This window comes from Cherax quadricarinatus, chromosome 59, assembly GCF_038502225.1.
Source record: "Cherax quadricarinatus isolate ZL_2023a chromosome 59, ASM3850222v1, whole genome shotgun sequence".
In the NCBI taxonomy this organism is placed as follows: Eukaryota; Metazoa; Arthropoda; class Malacostraca; order Decapoda; family Parastacidae; genus Cherax; species Cherax quadricarinatus.
Window position 1 is genome coordinate 8606164 of NC_091350.1, and position 23127 is coordinate 8629290.

Sequence of the window (23127 nt, forward strand, 5' to 3'; positions counted from 1 at the left end):
AACATACGAACCACAGCCCAGCTGATCAAGCACCGACTTTAAGTATCTGTCCAGCTCCCTCATGAAGGCAGCCAGACTACGACACTTCCATATTTACCGAGTGAAACAATAACACTACTACGAACTTATCTGACAGATTATCTGATGCTGTTATGTCATCGAATGTGAAATAATCTCTGGCAGTCACTTTCCGCAGATACAAACTCAATGTCAAGTCACTCTAATTTCACACTAAAGCTCACACTCATATTCCAAGACAAACTAAAGACAGTTCCTCTCAAACTCACAGAGAAACTCAAGTTTTCTTATGTATACCGAAACTCACACTTACACATTAATTAAAATAATAAATGTTCACGAGCTCAGGAATATACTCAAGCACATTGAAACACATTTACACCACACACTGAAACACATTTACATCACACACAACACACTGAAACACATTTACATCACACACAACACATTGAAACACATTTACATCACACACAACACACTGAAACACATTTACATCACACACAACACACTGAAACACATTTACATCACACACAACACACTGAAACACATTTACATCACACACAACACATTGAAACACATTTACATCACACACAACACATTGAAACACATTTACATCACACACAACACATTGAAACACATTTACATCACACACAACACATTGAAACACATTTACACCACACACAACACACTGAAACACATTTACATCACACACAACACACTGAGACACATTTACATCACACACAACACACTGAAACACATTTACATCACACACAACACACTGAAACACATTTACATCACACACAACACACTGAAACACATTTACATCACACACAACACATTGAAACACATTTACATCACACACAACACATTGAAACACATTTACATCACACACAACACATTGAAACACATTTACACCACACACAACACACTGAAACACATTTACATCACACACAACACACTGAAACACATTTACACCACATACAACACACTGAAACACATTTACACCACACACAACATACTGAAACACATTTACACCACATACAACACACTGAAACACATTTACATCACACACAACACACTGAAACACAATTACATCACACACAACACACTGAAACACATTTACATCATACAGTGAAACACATTTACACCACACACAACACACTGAAACACAATTACATCACACACAACACACTGAAACACATTTACACCACACACAACATGCTGAAACACATTTACATCACACACAACACACTGAAACACATTTACATCAGACACACACACCACACACACTGAAACACATTTACATCATACACTGAAACACATTTACACCACACACAACACACTGAAACACAATTACATCACACACAACACACTGAAACACATTTACACCACACACAACATGCTGAAACACATTTACATCACACACAACACACTGAAACACATTTACACCACACACAACACACTGAAACACATTTACATCATACACTGAAACACATTTACACCACACACAACACACTGAAACACATTTACATCATACACTGAAACACATTTACATCACACACAACACACTGAAACACATTTACATCACACACAACACACTGAAACACATTTACACCACACACAACACACTGAAACAAATTTACACCACACACAACACACTGAAACACATTTACATCACACACAACACACTGAGACACATTTACATCACACACAACACAATGAAATACATTTACATCACACACAACACACTGAAACAAATTTACACCACACACAACACACTGAAACACATTTACATCACACACAACACACTGAGACACATTTACATCACACACAACACACTGAAACACATTTACATCACACACAACACACTGAAACACATTTACATCACACACAACACACTGAAACACATTTACATCACACACAACACACTGAAACACATTTACATCACACACAACACATTGAAACACATTTACATCACACACAACACATTGAAACACATTTACATCACACACAACACATTGAAACACATTTACATCACACACAACACACTGAAACACATTTACATCACACACAACACACTGAGACACATTTACATCACACACAACACACTGAAACACAATTACATCACACACAACACAATGAAATACATTTACATCACACACAACACATTGAACTCGATGGCAGATACTGAGCAAATAAAAAAATCTCAGTTTAGAAACGGCATAAACTAAGTATGTTAACTGACTAGTGTATTAGTTATAAAGTTTATTGAATACACGAGGGTTATTAAGGCTGCAACTTACCTGTAATACACCAGTCAAGGATACTTTAATACCTTATATAGGGATTAACGTATATTCTGGGTGTGTATGTGTACAGATATATACATCCCTCCAGGTGTACATGCACTGTTGCTCTCAGCCGGCACACACAATATATACAAGGTCTGACACCTGTTCGACTAACAGGTGTTAGACGAACACCTGGTGGTCTTATACAAATGTGAAGAAACTAAACATTTGTGAAATGGTGAAGTAACATGAACAAGCATTATAAATGGCAAGAGAGTAATTGATGCCTCGGCAAGCCATGGCAACATAAGAGTGGCCATCGATAGTCAGACATTACCAACTGGCCACCTCACAGCAACACCTCAGTGTTAACCGTGTCTCCAGGACCAACCATCCGCAGTGTTCTGCTGCATATACCAGCACTCACCTAAGATAGGTAACGTACTCGTCTATCATTATTACATTCAAAATACCATAACGCTGAGAATATTAGGTCACAAAGAGAGAATTAATAATAATCCCAGAGAATACTGTGCACACGATTACCAGGGCAGCTTATACGCTGAGGTGTATTTCTCAGTGTATATATGCTGACAGTTTACTTTAATCCTTTGACCCTTGTGGGTTTAGCGCTAGTTATGATTATAATAAAAATGATAATTAATCCTTATTTAAGGGATTAAAGTATTTTTGTTTAGTGGTGAAAATGTTACATGGAGAATTTGATGACCTTAGTGTAGTTTATAGGCTTTAAACTCCCACGCCCTTGTGGTTTTGCGTTTCTTTTTGATTATAATAATAATTTAAACCCCCATTAACCAGTGAACAATGTAAAAACGCTCATGAACTATTCACATTAAAAAAGCATAAGACAAAGACTAGATTTGTTCGGATTTTTAACCCGAGGTAAGGGTTAGCCACCCAGGATAAGTCTATTCAGGTATACACAGTTACATTGACTATCATACATAGTAGCATATGTGTAGAGAACGTAGGATAACCCAAAAAAGTCAGTGACTTGTTTCCGTTGAGGTCCTTGTGATGATTATATTTAAAAGTTGAAAACGGGTATCTTAACTATGCATAAGCAGTTACAATAAAAGATACACTAGGGGAGAGATAAAATTAGTTATAACCCAAGGAAGTCGGTTCGTTATCTAGGATTGTTTATCTCCATTATGGTTCTTCAATCTTGTCCCCCAGGATGCGAACCACAACAGTCGGCTAACACCCAGGTCCCTACTTATCGCTAAGTGAACAGGAACAATAAGTGTAAGAATACATGCCCAACGTTTCTACCCATGCAGGGGATTGAACCACGGACAGTGTGTGTGTGTGTGTGTGTGTGTATGCCGAGTACGTTGTCAGCCGAGCCACGGGACACCAGCATAACTATAATTGTGGTGTCCCATCTTAATATCTGGTCTTATTATTAATTTTAACTACAGTCACCTAACATTACTTCTACTTTGGTGGCCCATGGCCTGGTAGGCAACGCTCTAATTTCTGATATCGACATAGTTGATGCCACACAAAGCCTTTGCTGCTGGGTCTAGCCCCCACACTTTTTCTTATCACTGTAGCCCTTCATCTCCCTCCCTTTCCTCCTCACTATTTTTCTATCCCAACTTCCCGCTCACCCCTTGTGGGTTCTTACCTGCAGTTCAATTTATTCTAGTCTAATCCAACGGAAGCATTTTATCATAAATCATAGAATTGGTGGGGTTGGTAGATGGTTAGGTAAGATTTGTCAGGAAACAGGACAAGTTTCCCGACACGGGTCTTAGTCATGTGATGACCCGCCGCTGGTCCTTTTTTTCATGACATAGGTCTTCCTCTGGCTTACCGGCACCCCTCTAAATGGTTATGATTATAACCATTTTTTTATTATATTTTATTATTTGAACCCATGGTAAGGGGGTCCTTAAACTAACTGATCAATGCTTTGTTCACAATCGTAGTATTACGATTTAGTAATTTTTTTAAATTTGTTTCGAAACTATCTGCAGGCGTCACACAATTGTTACATATTTCAGTGTTGGCCTAGCATACACGTGAACTCTTCTGAGACCATTTCATTGTCCGCATCGCTGTTGGGCCGTGCGGACGCACTGCGCAGTAGCTCCCACTAATCCTGGTTTCTGCGCAGTTTTCACTGTTCAGACATGGCGGAGTACACCGGCAGGAGGATTAACACAGTCTGCATTGAGCTGTTGAGGGGTTCTCTGAACCCTGCTACGATGAACGTCGTTCTTCCTGCAATTATTAGGGATTTATATGGTATCCCTAACGAGGAACTGTATGGTGTGGCCCTTAATGGGGTGAAACGAGTATTTGTGAAGTTTCTGAGGACTAGTTACTACAGCAGTGTGGTGGAGGAGTATCAGGAACGACGAATGTGCCTCAACTCGACGATGGATGTGTGCTTGCATGACGTGTCTACTTACTATACGTGGGTACGAGTGAGGAATGTACCCTTTGAGGCAACTAAGTTTGGTATAATGGAAGTTTTTAGCAAGTATGGAGTCATCCATGAAGCCAGAGGTGGGGTATGGAGGGATGGACCATATGAGGGCCTCCCGGAAGGGTCATACAACATCAAGATGACCCTCAAGACGCCTATACCTTCGTATGTCATGTTGACAGGCACCAGAAATCAGGTATATGTGTCGTATGTGGGGCAAAGGAGAACGTGTCGTCTTTGCGGCTCTTATGATCATATAGCGGCGCAATGTGCACGTAGAGTTGCCCCGGGGGTGTCAGCCCCGGTGGAGGACGTCCAGCAAACGAGTGTGGTGGCGGCGGCGAAGACTGGGACTCCTCTATGGAGTGAGGAGGTGGAGAAGGAGGGTGAACAGATGGGGACGTGTGTCACACTCCCGGTGGAGGAGGGAGTTCCTACTCCAACGCCTGTGGTGGTGGAGGAAGTGGGGGAGTCGACACAGGAGGTGTCCTTGGAGTCAGTGCTCCAGGAATTCTTGGAGGAGGCTGTGGTAGGAGAGGACATGGATGGACGGATCAGTGAAACGCAGCAATTGCAAGGGCTGGGTGAGAAGTCGGAAGTAGCAGGGAATACTGGAAAGGATATACTTGTAGTGGCAGAGATACACAGGGAGGATGTACCTGAGGAAGAGGTGGCTTTGGTAGGCAGCTCTAGGAAGAGGCCAGTGGGGTTGACTGAATTAGATGATGTTTTAACACCTGGGCAAAGACCAGGTAAGAAGGCATGGGCAGAGGTGGTCCGCAAATCCCCTACAGGGGGGGGAGTACAGGGAAAATCGGGGGAGAGACAAGGGGGGGTAGGGGGTCCTATTAAAAAGAGTAATAAGGAAAGTGTGAGCAGCTTGAAGGGAAGTGTGAGCAAGCCACAGCGGCACAGAGGTAAGCCGCCTCTCCCTGACCATTCAGGTGTGTAACGATAAATGCTAATGGCCTAAAAACTGAGGTAAAACGGGTCTGGTTGGAGTGGTTCCTCAAAAGGTACGACGTTGATGTTTGTTTCCTACAGGAGCATAACTATAAGTCAGGTAGTGAGTTGAGATTGAGAGGATATAAGTTGTTTGTACCAGGGCAGCGGCAGCGGCAGCAGCGACTTCCAAGCTCCGTATTTTTCTCCAACTACCAGAGCTACAAATGCTCCTATGATGACCTAGTTACAAGCAAAACTGCACTACCCAACGTAGCACCCAGAATGACAAAAGATTACCAACAGTGAAACCTACAAATCGAAAAAAAGAGAGATCAAAGGAAGACTGCACACAAACCGAAAGCAACACCCCGCTGCCAGCCGAACAACGTAACCCTAAGCTTTGTATACTACAACTTCTTCTTAACAACAACAATTCCTGTAGTATTATGAGGCGCAATCTAAGAGGAAACAACACCAAGGCCAGCAAGAAAACACCGAAAAATCAACTATTCAACAAGTGTAGCCAGGAGGACGCCGGCCCAGCAACCACCCCACTCACCACCACTCAAGGCGACACCACAACAATAACAACAAACATGGCTGCCACCAGCCCATCCTCCCCTCTCTTCCCCGGATTCAACCTACCTAGTAGTCTCTCAGGTATGACCAACGATCCAGATACCCTAAAGTCATGCATCTCCAACTTAGTTATTGAAAATATGAATCTTCGAGAGACGCTAACAAAACAAGACACCAGGATGACACAACTCGAGAACAAAATCCTCAGTCTTGAACAAAAGTTATCAACACCTGGAATGACTAACTGTGACAAGACCATCCAAACAGTCATAGATAGCCATACCCAACAAATAATATCTCTTAATACAAAGGTTGAAGAAGCAGTAAAACAATGGAAGAACAACTTAGATAACCAGTTCAGTGACTACTTTGCTCTCCAAGAAGATAAAACTGAGCAAGAAAAACTATCGGACGCAGTAATAGTTAACAGTCCACTTTTTCCCAGTGATATGAACCAAACAAACAGTAAAGAAATTACTCTGCAGATCATAAAGGACCAAACAAGTGTTATTGTACCAGAGTCTGAAATAAAAGAAGCCAGATTACTAGGATCCCATGGTAGAAAAAGTGTTATGCTTAGATTCAACTCACATGATAGGAAAAAAGACTTAATTATTGCATCTATTAAAGTAAAGAAAGAGGTATACATAAACGAGTGTCTTACCAAAAAACGTCAGAACCTCCTGTATAGAGTCAGAAAACTTAAGCGGGAGAATAATGACACAATACACCAATGCTTCACACGGGATGGGAAAATTCTAGTTAGGAAAACAAATGTAGGTCAACTGTACACAATCACGAACGAGAATGATCTATCACGATTTCTCAGGGATACTAATCTTACAGAGAATAACTAAACAATGTCCAACTTAAAAGTCTACGTAGTGTAGTGTATGTTTTGCTCCATTATTGTTCAAATTTCATTGTACAATCTCTTAGTATTTAAATAATCAACTACCTCATTTTGTGATTTTACTAGTAAGCATAAATCACCTTATGTGATTTTCTTATTTACTATTGTTCGCTTGAACATTAGCTGAATTGATACTTTCTCTGTCCATATTACTACCTCATATTTTTTTTTTTAAATACTACAATTGATATTACTTACTAAAATTAATAAATATCATTTTTACTAAAATTTCAATTTACTCTTAACATTTTTGACATTTAATAACCATTACTTGACTAATTACCTTTACCTGTTTTAATACCACATTTACTATCCTAGATTACTCTTAATTACCTTGTACTGCCATATAACCTCAAGTATAACTACCAGTGCAATATTGAATGAAATAAACATTACTATTTCACTTTTTTGTAATCATTATTACTTACTAAAATTTTATTAAACACCATATTTACTACCAGTCAATTTTACTTTTGTACATTAAACATTATTTTATACTTCCCATAACATTTTGTTGCCAAATTTTCAAGTTTTTATATTCAACCCCAACCTTGTATTATCCTTTGTACCTGTGTACCTGGGTACCTGTCTACCATCTTACTATCATATTATAACCAAGACATTACCATTGTGATTTTTTACTATTATTCTTTTGTACTTTAATTGTGAATTTTATTTTGTCAATTTAAATCTATAGTTATAACCTTGATCTTGTCAACAACCCATACCAGACTCTAGTGCAATTGCAAGTACCATTTCAAATTGTATTTTCATATTATAAGTTTATATTATAATTCCTACCATCTGTCCATTTAACTTTGCTTACCATTACTTAATTTTAGTCCCTTTTATATTTTCTCCTTTATTTTAGCTTTATATAACTATCCTAGTTTATATATCCACAACTGTTAAAATAATCAAGGTGCTATTCTCAGGTGCTAAAGTAGAATAAGCTCACAATCTTGCCATTATATTCCAAAGCTCATTTATTCACAACCTATATTAGTCCCTTTTTATTATAATTTTAAACTATAATTATAACTTTAAAAAATTACCTTTATAGTACTACCTACTATCATATTCCCAAGCACTATTATATGATCATCACTTTATTTGTATTAGTCCCTTAGCTCATTATTTTACATTTGTTAAATAATTCAGGTGCTATTTTTTAGCTTAAGACTATTTACTTTGTTTTATACTTAATTCTAACTATAGATTCACTACAAATCTTATGATTACAAGCATTGATCCTGATACCAACCTCTTATTTAATGACTTAAATGAATCAAACAGTTACTGTAATTACTACACTGCAGAACAATCAAAGGCACTTCTCAGTGCCAACAACAACATAACTATCTTTAACTACAATATCAGATCATTAAGCAAGCATTACGATGACCTCATAGCATTACTAAATTCCTTACATGCCAATATGTCCATCATTACACTAACTGAAACCTGGCTAAAGCCTGATAGTACAGATGTCTATGCCATTCCTGGTTACACAGCCATACACAACTGTAGGCCAGACCAACAAGGGGGTGGCACAGCCATATACTACTCAGACCAACTAGAATGTATCACTAATACTTGCACAAGGGATGAACATGGGGAATATATAATAGCTAAATTCAAATCCAAATACCTACAAAAACCTCTCACATTGATAAACATCTACAGAGTTCCACAGTCAAACATTAGCCAATTTAGTCAAAATCTAGGAAGTATGATAACTGATGCACGCATGAACAAAGATCACTTACTACTCTCAGGTGACTTCAATATAAATCTCCTGCAAGACCAGGACCCACACGTTACTGAATTCACAAACACAATGAGTAACTGTATGTTACTACCAACAGTAACAAAACCTACAAGAGTTACAGAGACTAGTGTTTCCCTACTTGACCACATCTGGACCAACACCATATCCCCTTTAAAATCAGGCATAATTACAGATAATACCACAGACCACTACCCTACTTTCCTCATAACAACTCTTGGTAAACTACCCCAAGACACTACTAAAGTCACCTTCAGACTTCACAATGAGGCAGCCATTAATAACTTCGCAACAGCATTAGCAAACATTGATTGGCACACTGAGCTAGAAATCTATACAGATATTGACGAATGTATTAATAATTTTCTAAAAAAGACCCAATACCTCTATAACAAGCACTGCCCTAAAAAAACTAAACAGATGACAGCAAAGAGACTGAACAGTCCCTGGCTAACACCCAGCATTCTCAAATCCATAAATACAAAACACCAATATGAAAAACAGTACAGAATGGGTCACATAACCAGAGACCAAACAAAACGTTACTCGTCAATCCTAACCAGCCTGATAAGAAGGGCAAAAAAATTGTATTATGAGAACAGATTATCCAACTTACGAGGTGATATAAAAAAGACCTGGAAAACACTATCTGAAATTCTGGGAACAAAAAAGATATCACGAAATAGCGAAATAAAATTAGCAAAATCAGATGAACCCCAACTCCCACCAACAGAAACAGCAAACAGACTCAATGATTTCTTCTCCACTATAGGACAAAACCTTGCCCATAAAATCCCAAGCTCAGATACCCCACCAAATAACTACCTCACCGGCAACTACCCGAACACACTGTTCCTAGCTCCGACTAACCCATACGAAGTCTCCCTTATTATCAATGCACTAAAAAACAAGGCAGGAGATTTAAGTACCTTACCACCCTTTATATATAAAAAAGTGTCACAAGTGCTATCTCCAATCATTGCAACACTCTTTAACAAATCCATTGAATCCTCCACCTTCCCTACAGTACTCAAAATAGCAAGGGTCACCCCGATCCACAAAGGAGGAGACCAAACAGAGTTGAATAACTATAGGCCAATATCCAACTTACACCCTCTCTCAAAAATCTTTGAAAAACTAATTCATAAACGAATCTACTCCTACCTTATCTCCCAGAACATACTCAACCCCTGCCAATTTGGATTCAGGCCTAATAAAAATACTAATGATGCTATTATACACATGCTAGAACATATATACACTGCAATAGAGAAAAAAGAAGTCCCACTGGGGATCTTCATTGACTTACGTAAAGCTTTTGATACAGTTGACCATGACTTGCTCCACGTAAAATTGTCACACTATGGTATAAGAGGGCACTCCCTCAATTACCTCAAGTCATACCTCAGCAACAGAAGCCAATATGTGTACGCAAATGGGGCAAACTCTTCTGCGCAACCAATTACAGTTGGTGTCCCACAGGGAAGTGTCCTTGGCCCTCTTCTCTTTCTCCTATACATAAATGACCTTCCAAATGCTTCGCAATTACTCAAACCCACACTATTTGCAGATGACACTACATACGTCTTCTCTCACCCGAGCCCAGTCACACTAGCCAATACTGTAAATACCGAATTACAGAAAATATCTACCTGGATGAGGACTAACAAACTTACACTAAACATTGACAAAACCTACTTCATTCAGTTTGGTAACAGAGCTACAGATGTCCCTCTTAACATAATGATAAACGGATCACCTATCACAAAGCTAACAGAGGGAAAATTCTTAGGAATCCACCTTGATAATAGACTCAAATTTCATACACATATACAACAAATTTCTAAGAAAATTTCCAAGACTGTAGGCATACTATCGAAGATACGGTACTATGTTCCACAGTCAGCCCTCCTGGCCCTATATCACTCTCTTATTTACCCCTATCTCACCTATGGAATTTGTGCATGGGGCTCAACAACAGTTAACCATCTCAGACCACTAATTACCCAACAAAAGGCTGCAGTTAGAATGATAACAAATTCTCACTACAGGCAGCACACTCCACCAATATTCAATACACTAAACCTACTCACCATACAAAACATCCATACTTATTACTGCACCTATTACATACATAGAACACTTAACTCTGATATTAACCCTCCCCTCAAACATCTCCTTGCCAACCTCAACAGAACACATGACCATAACACAAGGCACAGATCACTCTTTGATGTTCCTCGTGTTCATCTCACACTATGCAAAAACTCAATGCACATAAAAGGCCCTAAAATCTGGAATTCATTACCTGTAAATATAAAAGAAACACTACCTGTTTATAAATTCAAGTCTCTACTCAAAGATCACTTACTCACCCAAAACCAAATAAATACTGAATAACTGAACCTTATAAATTGTATATCTTAAATGTTTCTCACAATTATATCACATAAATGTTAAACCTAAAACCCAATCTAACTTTATTATTTTTTAAATACACTACCTAACAGAATCCTTCATATGACCTGTCTTTGTAATACTCACTTGTGCTTTATAGTAATCTGTTTACATTAATGTTTTATCACTGACTTCATCATTGCTTAATTAATCTTAAGTTAATTTTAAGCCAGCCCGTAATGCTATGCATAGTATAAGTGGCTTTGGCATACTGCTCTTATCTGTATTTTTTTGTACCTCTGTATGTGTGCACAAATTTATAATAAATAAAAAAAATTATAATAAATAAATGGCAACGCTTTTAAAGGGCGGAGTGGCTGTTTTAGTAAAGGAGACTAGTCCATTGCGAGTCATGGGGTGGGAGGAGGGGGGTGGGGGGAGGGTTGTTCGGGTGGATGGGTGGTGGGGGCAGAGTAGGGTTTGTTTTGTGGGAGTTTATATGCCTGCGATTGGTAATGTAAGGATAAAATCAGATTTTGTTCGTGACGTTTTGTTATATTATCTCAGGGGTTTACCTGCCATAGCGATAATTGGAGGTGATTGGAATTGTGTGATTAGGCATGTAGACGTAGTACCTAGGGGGGCGGGGTGCGTGTTGGGTGTCTTAAGGGATGCTTTGTGCGATGTCGGGGTGGTAGATGTGGTTGGCAGGGGGGGTATCAGGTTGAGCATACCTATGTACAGGGGAGTTATGAGGCAAGGTTGGATAGGATTTATGTGAGGCAGGGGATAGGAGTGGAGAGAGTTAGAACAGTAGACGTGGGTTTATCAGACCACAGAGCAGTGTTGGCTGACCTTAGGGTGGATGGTATTCCGAGAATATATCAGAGCTATTGGAAATTAAATGTGAGGCTTTTACAGGAGGAGGATCAAGGTCGGTCTTTTCAGTCATGGTGGAAAGGCTTTTGGGAGGCTAGGGATGAGGAGGTGGATTTGCTAGATTGGTGGGAGTTGCAGGCAAAGGTGAAAATTGTAGAATTTTTTAGGAAGAGGGGCAGGGAACGGGCACGCTGGAGGTTTGGATTGCAGAATTATTTAGAGGGTCAGTTGAATGATTGTTATGCGGGGGGGGGTAGGGAGGGAGTGGAAGGAGATATGGGGGAACTTAGGAGTCGTTTAGTAGAGATGCATAATGAACGTTTTGATGCACTCAGGGTCAGGGCAGGATTGGAGGACGTACTAAAAGGTGATAAGCCAACCGGGTATGTTCTCAGAAAATTCAAGGACAGACAGTTGAGGAATACCGTGGCGCATATTGTTGTGGAGGGTGGGGAGGGTTATGTGAGGGGACAGGGCCTCACTGACACAGAATCTATCAGTAGGTATGCTGATTATTGGTTTACGGAGAAATGGAAGAGAAGGGGAGGGGTGGGTGGGTTAGAAACATTTAGAGGGATGAGGGTTTCGCAGGGTATGGGGCAGGGGGATCGGGAGTTGGAGGGAGGCATTACGGGGGAAGAGGTGGGGGAAGTGGTGAATGGGTTGAGTCAGGGGAAGGCACCGGGAATAGATGGGTTATCTAATGATTTTTACAAAGCACATTGGGAGGTACTGAGGGAATGCCTAGTGGCGGTTCTGAATTATATGTTGAAATGGGGCAGAATGGCGCAAACACAGAGAACTGGGGTCGTTGTCTTGGTGCCAAAGAAGGGAGGAGAGGAGAAGGGTTTGGGAGATTATCGTCCGTTGTCGTTAATGTGTACGGATTACAAAATTTTTGCGAAGGTATTGGGGAACAGGTTAAAGAAGGTAATTGGAAGTAGCGTACATGGGGGTCAGTATGGGATTCCGGGACGGACTATGAAGAATGGGCACGGTGTGATAAGGGATTTTATAGAGAACTGTCAGGGAGGGGGCGTCCTTGGTTTGGATTGGGCTCAGGCATATGACTGCGTGAAGAGGGACTTTTTGTGGGGCTGTTTGGAAAAATTGGGTTTTGGAGGGGGGGGTCGTGAGGTGGGTGCGCATTCTGTATGAGGGGGCTGTCATGAGGGTGCAGGTTAATGGTAAGCTGGGGGGGGCGGGGATGATGGAACAGGGATTAAGGCAGGGTTGCCCGCTGTCACAGTTGCTCTTTGCATGCGTGCAACATCCTTTCTTTGAGGCTGTGGACGACGCATTGCGGGAGGTGGGGGGGGGAGTATGGGGGGCATAGTAGGTTATGTGGATGATACAACTGTGTTAGTTACAAGTGGGGAGGCTTTACGAAGGGTGGGAGAGGTCATTAGGAGTTTTGGGAATGTTTCAGGAATGGTAGTTAATTTAGCAAAGTCTAGGTTATTGGAAGTAGGAACATGGGTTGGGGGGAGATTGGGGGAGGAAATGGGATGGACGGTTTGTGACAGAATTAGGGTGTGTGGGATATGGTATATGAAGCAATTGCAGGAATGTAGGAGGATTAACTCAGAAGCAGTCACGAGTAGGGTTATAGGCAAGTTAAAAGGTTTGAGGGCCAGTGAAGTGGCGTTACAGCAGAGGGCGTTGGTAATTAACTCGGTGGTGTATAGTAAGGTCTGGGGTGTAGCGGAGGTGTTCCCTTTGGGGGTGCAGGATATACAGGAAATACAGAGGAGGGTGTTGAGGTTTGTGTGGGGGTTTGGGAGGGCCTGGTTGTCCAAAGATGTGGTCATGACGGAGGTGAAAAGGGGGGGACTAGGTTTGTTGGCCTTAGGGCCTAGGGTAATGGTATTATATATTAAGCAGAGGTATCTAAGGGTGGGGGGGGAGGGGGGTGTTAGGGTGGATAGGGTGATGAGGGATGCTAGAAACTGGTGGAGTGGTAGGGATTTGAGAAAGTGTGAAGATGTAATAAGATTCATGTTGGCAGTGGGGCAGGTAAAAAGGTTGAAGGTAAACGCAGTGGTGGGTGTGGTGTGGGGAAGGGGTGTATTGCAGGGGGCCGCAGTATACCCCATGTATAACTGGAGGGTCATATGGAGGGAGTTCAGGACGCTTAGGATACCAGCAAGGGTTAGGGAGTTGGTGTACCGTTTTCTAATGGGTGTGGTGGCATCTAAGTATATGTTGCATAAGATGGGGTTGGTTAGAGAGGCAACATGTTTATTCTGTGGGGAGGAGGAGACTGCATATCATGTGGTATATTTTTGTTCATCTTTGGAAGTGGTGAGAGTCTGGATGGCGGGGGTTATTAGGCTGTTGGGGGGGGGAGTTGGTCTTTTCTTAGATTGTTGTCGATGGATGTTAGTGGGGTAGCAAGTGAGGTGGGTAGGGCTTTGATGTATGTTATGGCAGATTATTTGCATGTTTCTTGGGGTATGAGGCAGATTTCAGGGCAGTTGAGGATAGCGTTAGCAGCGAGGTTTTATAGGACAAGGTGTAGGAATAGGTTAATATATGGGGGGAAATGGGAATCAAGTTTTTCGATAGGTTATCGTAATTTTACTGTAGCACAGCTTCTAAGGGAACAGGGGGGGGGGGCAAGGGTAGTCTCTTTTATTGTGAGGGGGGGGGGGTGTAAGGTTAGGCTAGCAGTGTGGAAGGTGGTGTGAGGGTGAGATAGTGAGAGCATATATTTATGAAATGGTTATGTTCCTGCAGAGATATTTGATATTGGCGATCAGTACCTTGGATACATAGTCATACATGGAATGCCTTGCATTGCATATTTTGGTTGGGTATATTATTGCATTCACTATCGAGGAGAGGTGGCTTAAGTGGCTGTTATGGCTTTTTAGGGCAAGTAGTACTGAACACGTGCAAAAATGATATTGCCAGTGAATAGCAGTCATTCTTTTTATTAACATTGAAAAGGGTTTTAAAATATAAAATAAAGCAAGGAACACTGTAGTCAAGTACGTTAGTGTAGAATGATGCTTATTTTGTAGTTTTAGCATGTAGCTGCAAGTACTTTCCATATTGCCCTTGTGGATTAGCTTTTCCTAGATAATTAGTATACAAGTATTTCCTTTATAACGGTACTTCTTTATAGAAGAAGGATTGTAATATCTTTGCACACGTTAATGTGACGAATATGACTGTCAAGGATGTTTAATTGTGTTTCAGATAGGGGGATTAGGATTTTGTGTTCAGTCCTTAACAAGTTTGATCTTAAGCTAGGAGTTAGTTAGTGGTAGGGGTGTACCTGTTTGGTTTTTCAGGAAGGGGTTTCTTTTTATTATTCACCCCGTCCTTGTGAGGGGAGAACCCATTTGATATGTTTCAATGATAATTATAGTCTTGGTTTATTTTAAATATTTACATAGGTTGTTTAAGGTTGAGGTAACATGAAGTGTATTCTTTAATTTTATGTGTAAAATCCATGTCATACAATGATGTTCTGACAGTTTGAATTTCTTTGTTGTTGTTTTATTATTATTGATATTAGATATTGTGGGTGTATATTCTTCCAATTATACAAGTGTGTGTGTATGGTAACATAATGTACATATCTGGGTTGCTATGTACTTTTATATTTTTGTTGTGTTTTATGCATAACCAAATTCTGTAATTCTCATTAAGGTTTAATGAGGTAAGGGCATACCGTGATTGTTAGGTTACTTAAGGGTTTTTCTCTCAAAACGGTGCATGCATATATTTTTTGTATGCACTGGAATTGTTACATATTTCAGTGTTGGCCTAGCATACACGTGAACTCTTCTGAGACCATTTCCTTATCACTATATCTGAAGACAGTTGTTGATAACAAGATATAGATATCTTGGTTATAATTATGTACACAAATGTTTCCCGATTCACAATTTTGTCCATAATGATCCAAACAAGTTAACGTTTCACGTTTGTCATATATTAACTCACTGGCCGTTTCCCACTGAGGCAGGGTAACCGATAAAGAAGAAACTTTAATCATCATTCACTCCATCACTGTCTTGCCTGAGGGGTACCTACACTACGGTTAAACTGCAACATATCGATATCCCTCCTTCCGAGCGCAAATAGTATTTCCCACCTCCAAGACTCTAGTCTGGCTAACGGGTTTTTCGGAAATCCCTTCATGTTACTTTGGTCACGCACCAACAGCACCTCGTCATTAAAAACCATTAGTCTCTATTTTCTCCTGTCTAACGCACTAGCGCATGCTTGCCGGAAATCCAAGCCTCTCACAAACAAAACCTCCTTTACTTTCCCCTTCCAACTTTTCTAGGAAGACCCCTAACCCGCCTTCCACTACAGATTTGTATGCCCTCCAAGTCATTCTATTTTGTTCCATCTTCTCTAATATTCTGAACCGCCTCAACCCTTCCTCTTCCCTGCACCTTCTAACCTCCAAGCTTTGGATTCTCTTCATTATCTTCACATTGTTCTCAGACACGACGTCTCCACTGTCTCCAACCCTCATCTTGTTGCAACATTCACCACCTATAAAAATCTTTGAAAAGGTTTTAAGAAGCAAGATCGCCATCCACCTAGATGTCCATCATTTACATAACCCAGGGCAACACGGATTTAGAGCAGGTCACTCCTGCCAGTGCCAGCTACTGGACCACTATGACAAGGTCCTGGATGCTATAGAGGATAAACAAAATGCAAATGTAGTGTACACAGACCTTGCAAAAGCTTTCGACAAGGGCGACCACTGTGTAATGGCGCACAAAATGCGTGATAAAGGAATAACAGGAAAAGTTGATAATTTATAACTTCCTAACAAATAGAACACAGTAATAGTAAACAGAGTAAAGTCTGAGGCAGCTACGGTGAGATGCTCTATTCCACAAGGCACAGTACTTGCTCCCATCCTATTCCTCATCCTCATATCTGACACAGAAATGTAAGCCATAGCTCTGTCTTCTTTGCGGATGACACCTGAATTCCCATGACAGTTTCCTCCATCTAAGACAAGACTCCAAGCGGACATCAAAAAAATCTTCAAATGGGTCACTCAAAACAATATGAAGTTTAATGAAGAGAAATTTCAACTACTCAGATATAGAAAACTTGAGGAAATTAAAACTGTATCAGGGTATAAACAAATTCTAACCTTACAATAGAGCGAAAAGTAATATGAAGGACCTAGGAGTAATAGTGTCAGAGGATCTCACATTAAAAGACCACAACAATGTATCTACCACATCTGCTAGAAAAAGTGATAGGATGGATAATAAGAAACTTCAAAACTAGGGATGCCATGCCCATGATTCTCTTCAAATCTCTTTTCTCTTTAGGCTAGAATTTTGCTGAACACTAAATACCCCTTTCAAAGTAGGCAAAATTTCTGACCTGGAGAGTGTACAAAGAACTTTGAGGGCACACACAAGTACAATAAAACACCTAAATTACTGGGAACGATTGAAGTCCCTTGATTTGTATTCCCTGGAATGCAGGCGAGATACTTGATAATATACACTTGGAAAACCCTAAAGGGATTAGTACCAAACTTGCACACGAAAATTCACTCTATGAAAGCAAAAGACTCGGCAGGAGATGCAACATTCAGCCAATGGAAAGCAGGGGTGCCACAAGTATACTAAGAGATAACACAGTAAGTGTCAGGGGCCCAAGACTGTTCAACGGCCTCCCAGCATATATAAGGGGATAACCAATAGGCCCCTGGCTGTCAAGAAGGTACTGGAGAGGCACCTGAAGTCAGTACCTGAGCAGCCGGACTGTGGTTTGTACATCAGTTTGCGTGCTGCTAGCAAAACAGCGAGGCCTGGTCTCAGACCGGGCCGTGGGGGGCGTTGACCCCTGAAACCCTCTTCAGGTATACTTCAGGTATAACCATGCTTCACAATCATATAAGAGCGTTGGTACCACTATGCTCTCATGCATTCCCCATCTTTGCTTCCATGGATAACTTTCTTTGTCTCCAGATTCCTCAGTGTACCACTCACCTTGTTCACCTCGTCTTTCATAGCCCATCTGCTAACGCGTCCCCCTCAAGGAAGGTTCCTTGATGTTGGTGAGGGGCTCTTGATTTAGGGAATTGGATCTGTGCTCCAGTTCCCCGAATTAAGCCTGAATGCCTTCCACATCTCCCCCCCCCAGGCGCTGTATAATCCTCCGGGTTTAGCGCTTCCCCTTGATTATAATAATAATAATGCTAACGCGTCCACTCTCAAATAGTTTCGAATAGTGATGCTGTTGCAACAAATACTTCACAAACTTATGTTGGAGATGGAGATGCTAGTAAGTATTTCTCATAAAACCAGTGCAAATATGTATAACAATTTGTGATAGGGGTCTAAAACAACTCTCATACAGTGTAATACTTGCGCATGAATCCTACCTGATGACGTCATCATAAAATTTCTTGTAATTGCCGTAACTACACTTAAATTATTGTATAGAAATGAGACTTGCAGCAAAATGTTGCCCCATTTTTCGGCAATTTTCTGCAAACTTTGCTTTCATAATATTTCGAAATTTTCTCAGTACTTGCCCGACCACAGATACTATGGCCCCCGTAACTCGCAGGGCAGTATTAATGCCTGGGAAATACTGTTTCGAACATCTAACCTTTCGCAGTTCGAGCACCACCCAAGATCCAATTAAATTCAAACACCGGAGTTCCACTGTATATTGAAGACCGGGGGGAAATAAGATTAGCTCTGCTCCTGCAGTTGCTTAAGGAAGGTTCCTTAATGCTTGTGAGGGGTTCTTGATCCAAGGAATTGAACCTGACCTTTCCTTCCATGGACTGAAACTAAATGCTTCCCATTTTCCCAGGTGCTGCATCAACCATATGAGTTTAGCGTTTCTCTGCTTTCTGCTGACGTAATTATGCATGTCTGATCACAGATATTTAATCACATGCAATTTAATATTCATATTTTATAATTGCAGGCACGACAGAAGCAGGAAGAAAATATGAAGGTATTCGTTGGCACCATCGTGCACTCTACCTGGGAGGAACCCATGAACATCCTTCAAAATACTGCCCTTGGTGTCCATGACAGTGAGGTAATAGTCTCTGGTAATTACTTATTTGTGATTACTAATTCGTAGCTACAATGGTGTCTCGGAGTATTCACAATACTGGTTTTATTACCTAGTTTTGGTTGCGGTCTAAATTTTGTACTTAATACTTGACGATGACTTCAAAAAATTTTAAAAAATTTTGTGAGGATATATTTTCTTTAAATTGGTCAGGTGTCATTGGAGGTACATTTAGTCTTTATAATGATTTTAAATATACCATTGGTTTGTAGTGTTTATATCAGGGATATAGGCGAGTACAAATAGGAAGCGAGTATGTCTGGCGCTCGGCAGACGGAGGATCGAGCCTCTACCACGTCTTGAGCTGAATGACCTGCATGGGTTTAGAGCTTACTGAAAAAAATAGTATGTAGTGTGAATCAAAACTAAATAATGCCAACATATCGGCTCACACCCCTCTGTCTCTCTCGCACTCTGTCTCTCGCGCTGTCTCTCTCGCGCTGTCTCTCTCGCGCTCTGTCTCTCGCGCGCTCTGTCTCATTCGCTCTCTCGTGTTTCTGGGTTTATTAATAAGCAATATGAAGGGTAAAACCTTCTATTCAACTTGTGAAGGAAGGAAATGTCTGCCCGAAATGCCTCGGCATGCAGTGGTGTCGTAACGGGATGCGGGGCGCCCTGGGTGACACCATAGAGCCTCGAAAGGTGACACTAATGCCCAAAACATTGCTGCACCAACATAAGAGAAGAATCCTTCGTTTCTATATAGCCTGTATAGGGAAAATCATTACTTCTGGTGATGTGATAGAGGATTTTGCAGGACTGAAGGTAAGAAAATGTAAGATCAGATTCACTGAAATGTTACCTGTATTCAAGGTCAAATCGGAACTTGTGTCTTTGTTATTGCAATGTTTTTCTTTATTTTTCAAGTTTTTTTTTTTGGTGGTTGGGGGGGGGGGTTATTGTTGAAGATCAATAAATGTAGGATCTGTTGGCTGTACTCAAAGTGGTATTTGAGTTTGTTTCCTCAATATTACTACGATTGTTTATTATTCAGTTTAATTTAACGTTCTCATTGCTAAATATTAGTCACTGGTCATGCAGTAGTGACGTAACTGGAGTTTACTACCCCCATCCCCCCGCCCTTGGATTTCATGGGAGTGACACCAAAGATGCTACCCCGGGTGAGGCCCAAGATGCCGCCCCGGGTGAGACCCAAGATGCCGCCCCGGGTGAGACCCAAGATGCCGCCCCGGGTGAGACCCAAGATGCCGCCCCGGGTGAGACCCAAGATGCCGCCCCGGGTGAGACCCAAGATGCTGCCCCGGGTGAGACCCAAGATGCCGCCCCGGGTGAGACCCAAGATGCCGCCCCGGGTGAGGCCCAAGATGCCGCCCCGGGTGAGACCCAAGATGCCGCCCCGGGTGAGACCCAAGATGCCGCCCCGGGTGAGACCCAAGATGCCGCCCCGGGTGAGACCCAAGATGCCGCCCCGGGTGAGACCCACGATGCCGCCCCGGGTGAGGCCCAAGATGCCGCCCCGGGTGAGACCCAAGATGCCGCCCCGGGTGAGACCCAAGATGCCGCCCCGGGTGAGACCCAAGATGCCGCCCCGGGTGACACCAACCCTAGCGACGCCTCTGTCGGCATGATAGTGGCTTTCTTTGTACCAATCACATTATGAAATGTAAACACACAGTGTAACCTTTAGCAAACAAGTAAAATTTTGATCTGAAGTGGGTTAGGGCACCAACGTTCATGATTTTAGCTTTGCTGGGATAATGCTTAAATCTGCGCAGCAGTGTGTGTAAATAAATAAACAAACCAAAGGAGGTAAGAATACAGCTTGAAACCTTTCGTACCTTGAACTGAACCTTCGTCAGCAGCTAGAAGGTCAGGATATTGGCTTGATGTAAACATCACGAGCTTTTTCTTCTTTTCAAGCAGGGAGGACCAATAATAAGGCTGGTGGATACACTAGGCATCTTTTAGGCTGTCAGATGGTTGGTGGGAGAAGAAAAATCGGCTCATTGTGATTAATGCTATTTACGTATACAGTAACTGTTCTCTATTCTTCAATAGTAAAATAGTTTTTTTTCATTTTTTTTACTAGGAAAATGGAGCTCCGTGAGGTATTTTTTCACAACTCTTTTGCTGTGTGTTACTACTTGCTCTGTTAAATTGTCTGGTTCATAGTAGTTGCAGCAGTTTTAGCTATGCTTAACCTTAATTTTATGAACAAATCTAGATAGCAAAGTTTAGAGAATTATTCTGATTGTTTTTCTCTTGGTACAGGATGCTGCCGAGGCTGTATGTCCTCAAAGTTCTTAGTAGAAAATTCTGTATAACCCTTGTGGGTTTAGCGCTTAGTTTTGATCAACTCTGGGGAAAGCTTGTAAATTGGGCTTTTCTTCATTTTTGAGGAGTGATGACTGAATAAATGGATGTAATTAGCGGTGAATGTGTTTTATATACACAGCAAATTTAAAAGTATTGTTCATTGTCACTAACTTGCTCATAGAAGGTAGATTTTTTCCAGTTCTAATTTGAATCTGATGGATTGTACTAAGTTAAATTTATTAAGGAATGTAGCAAAATCACCCCAAGCTTCATCCCAGACTATATATATATATATATATATTTTTTTTTTTTTCGTGCCGAATATGTAAAACTGGTCAATTAACAAGAACTCATTTAAAATTAAGTCCTTTCTAAAATTTTCTCTTATACGTTTAAAGATATATTTTTTTATTAATGTTAATGTAAAAAAAATTAATTTTGCACCAAAAGAATCTTAGAAAACTTACCTAACCTTATTATAACAAGAGCAATTTATTTTAGCCTAACCCAGCTAAATACATTTTAGATTTGTTTACAGTAATTTAATACTAAGCAAACACAGTGAAATATATTTTTTTCGTTAGTTTCAGAATGACTTTGGCGAAATTATTGCATACACAAATTTTCGCTTGTCCTATATGGCAAGATGAGCGTTGCTATTTAAGCCAAGATCGCAAGTTCTGCCTATTCGGCACGACATATATATATATATATATATATATATATATATATATATATATATATATATATATATATATATATATATATATATATATATATTATACACATATATATATATATATATATATATATATATATTATACACATATATATATATACACATATATATATATATATATTACACACACTATATATATATATATATATACATATATATATACACATATATATATATATATATATATACACATATATATATATATATAATATATATATATATATATATTATACACATATATATATATATATATATATATATATATATATATTATACACATATATATATATACACATATATATATATATATTACACACACTATATATATATATATATATACATATATATATACACATATATATATATATACACATATATATATATATATATACATATATATATATACACATATATATATATATACATATATATATATATACAGTGGACCCCCGGTTAACGATTTTAATCCGTGCAAGAGGGCTCATCGTTATGCGAAATAATCGTTATGCGAATCAATTTTCCCCATAAGAAATAATGGAAATAAAATTAATCCGTGCAAGACGCCCAAAAGTATGAAAAAAAATTTTTTTTACCACATGAAATGTTAATTTTAATACACACAAACTGAAAAAGGCATGCACAATTAAATGACACTTACTTTTATTGAAGATCTGGTGATGATTGATGGGATGGGAGGAGGGGAGAGCAATATCTTCTTACTGTTTAGAAGGGGAATCCCCT

The 23127-nt window shown here is 40.1% G+C and overlaps 1 protein-coding gene across 2 annotated transcripts in view; it reads left to right on the top strand.

Moving 5' to 3' along the window:
- The first annotated feature begins 2534 nt into the window (after positions 1-2534).
- The window catches only part of LOC128698773 (guanine deaminase), a 131481-nt gene continuing 110888 nt past the window's right edge, over positions 2535-23127 (top strand). Inside the window, exons 1-2 of one of the 2 annotated variants that reach the window (XM_070097706.1) lie at positions 2535-2745; positions 19218-19334. In XM_070097706.1, the coding sequence (XP_069953807.1) occupies positions 19242-19334 (93 nt within the window). In that variant the 5' untranslated portion in view covers positions 2535-2745; positions 19218-19241. The remainder of the gene's footprint in view (positions 2746-19217; positions 19335-23127) is intronic. The other variant, XM_070097707.1, reaches the window with a different exon arrangement.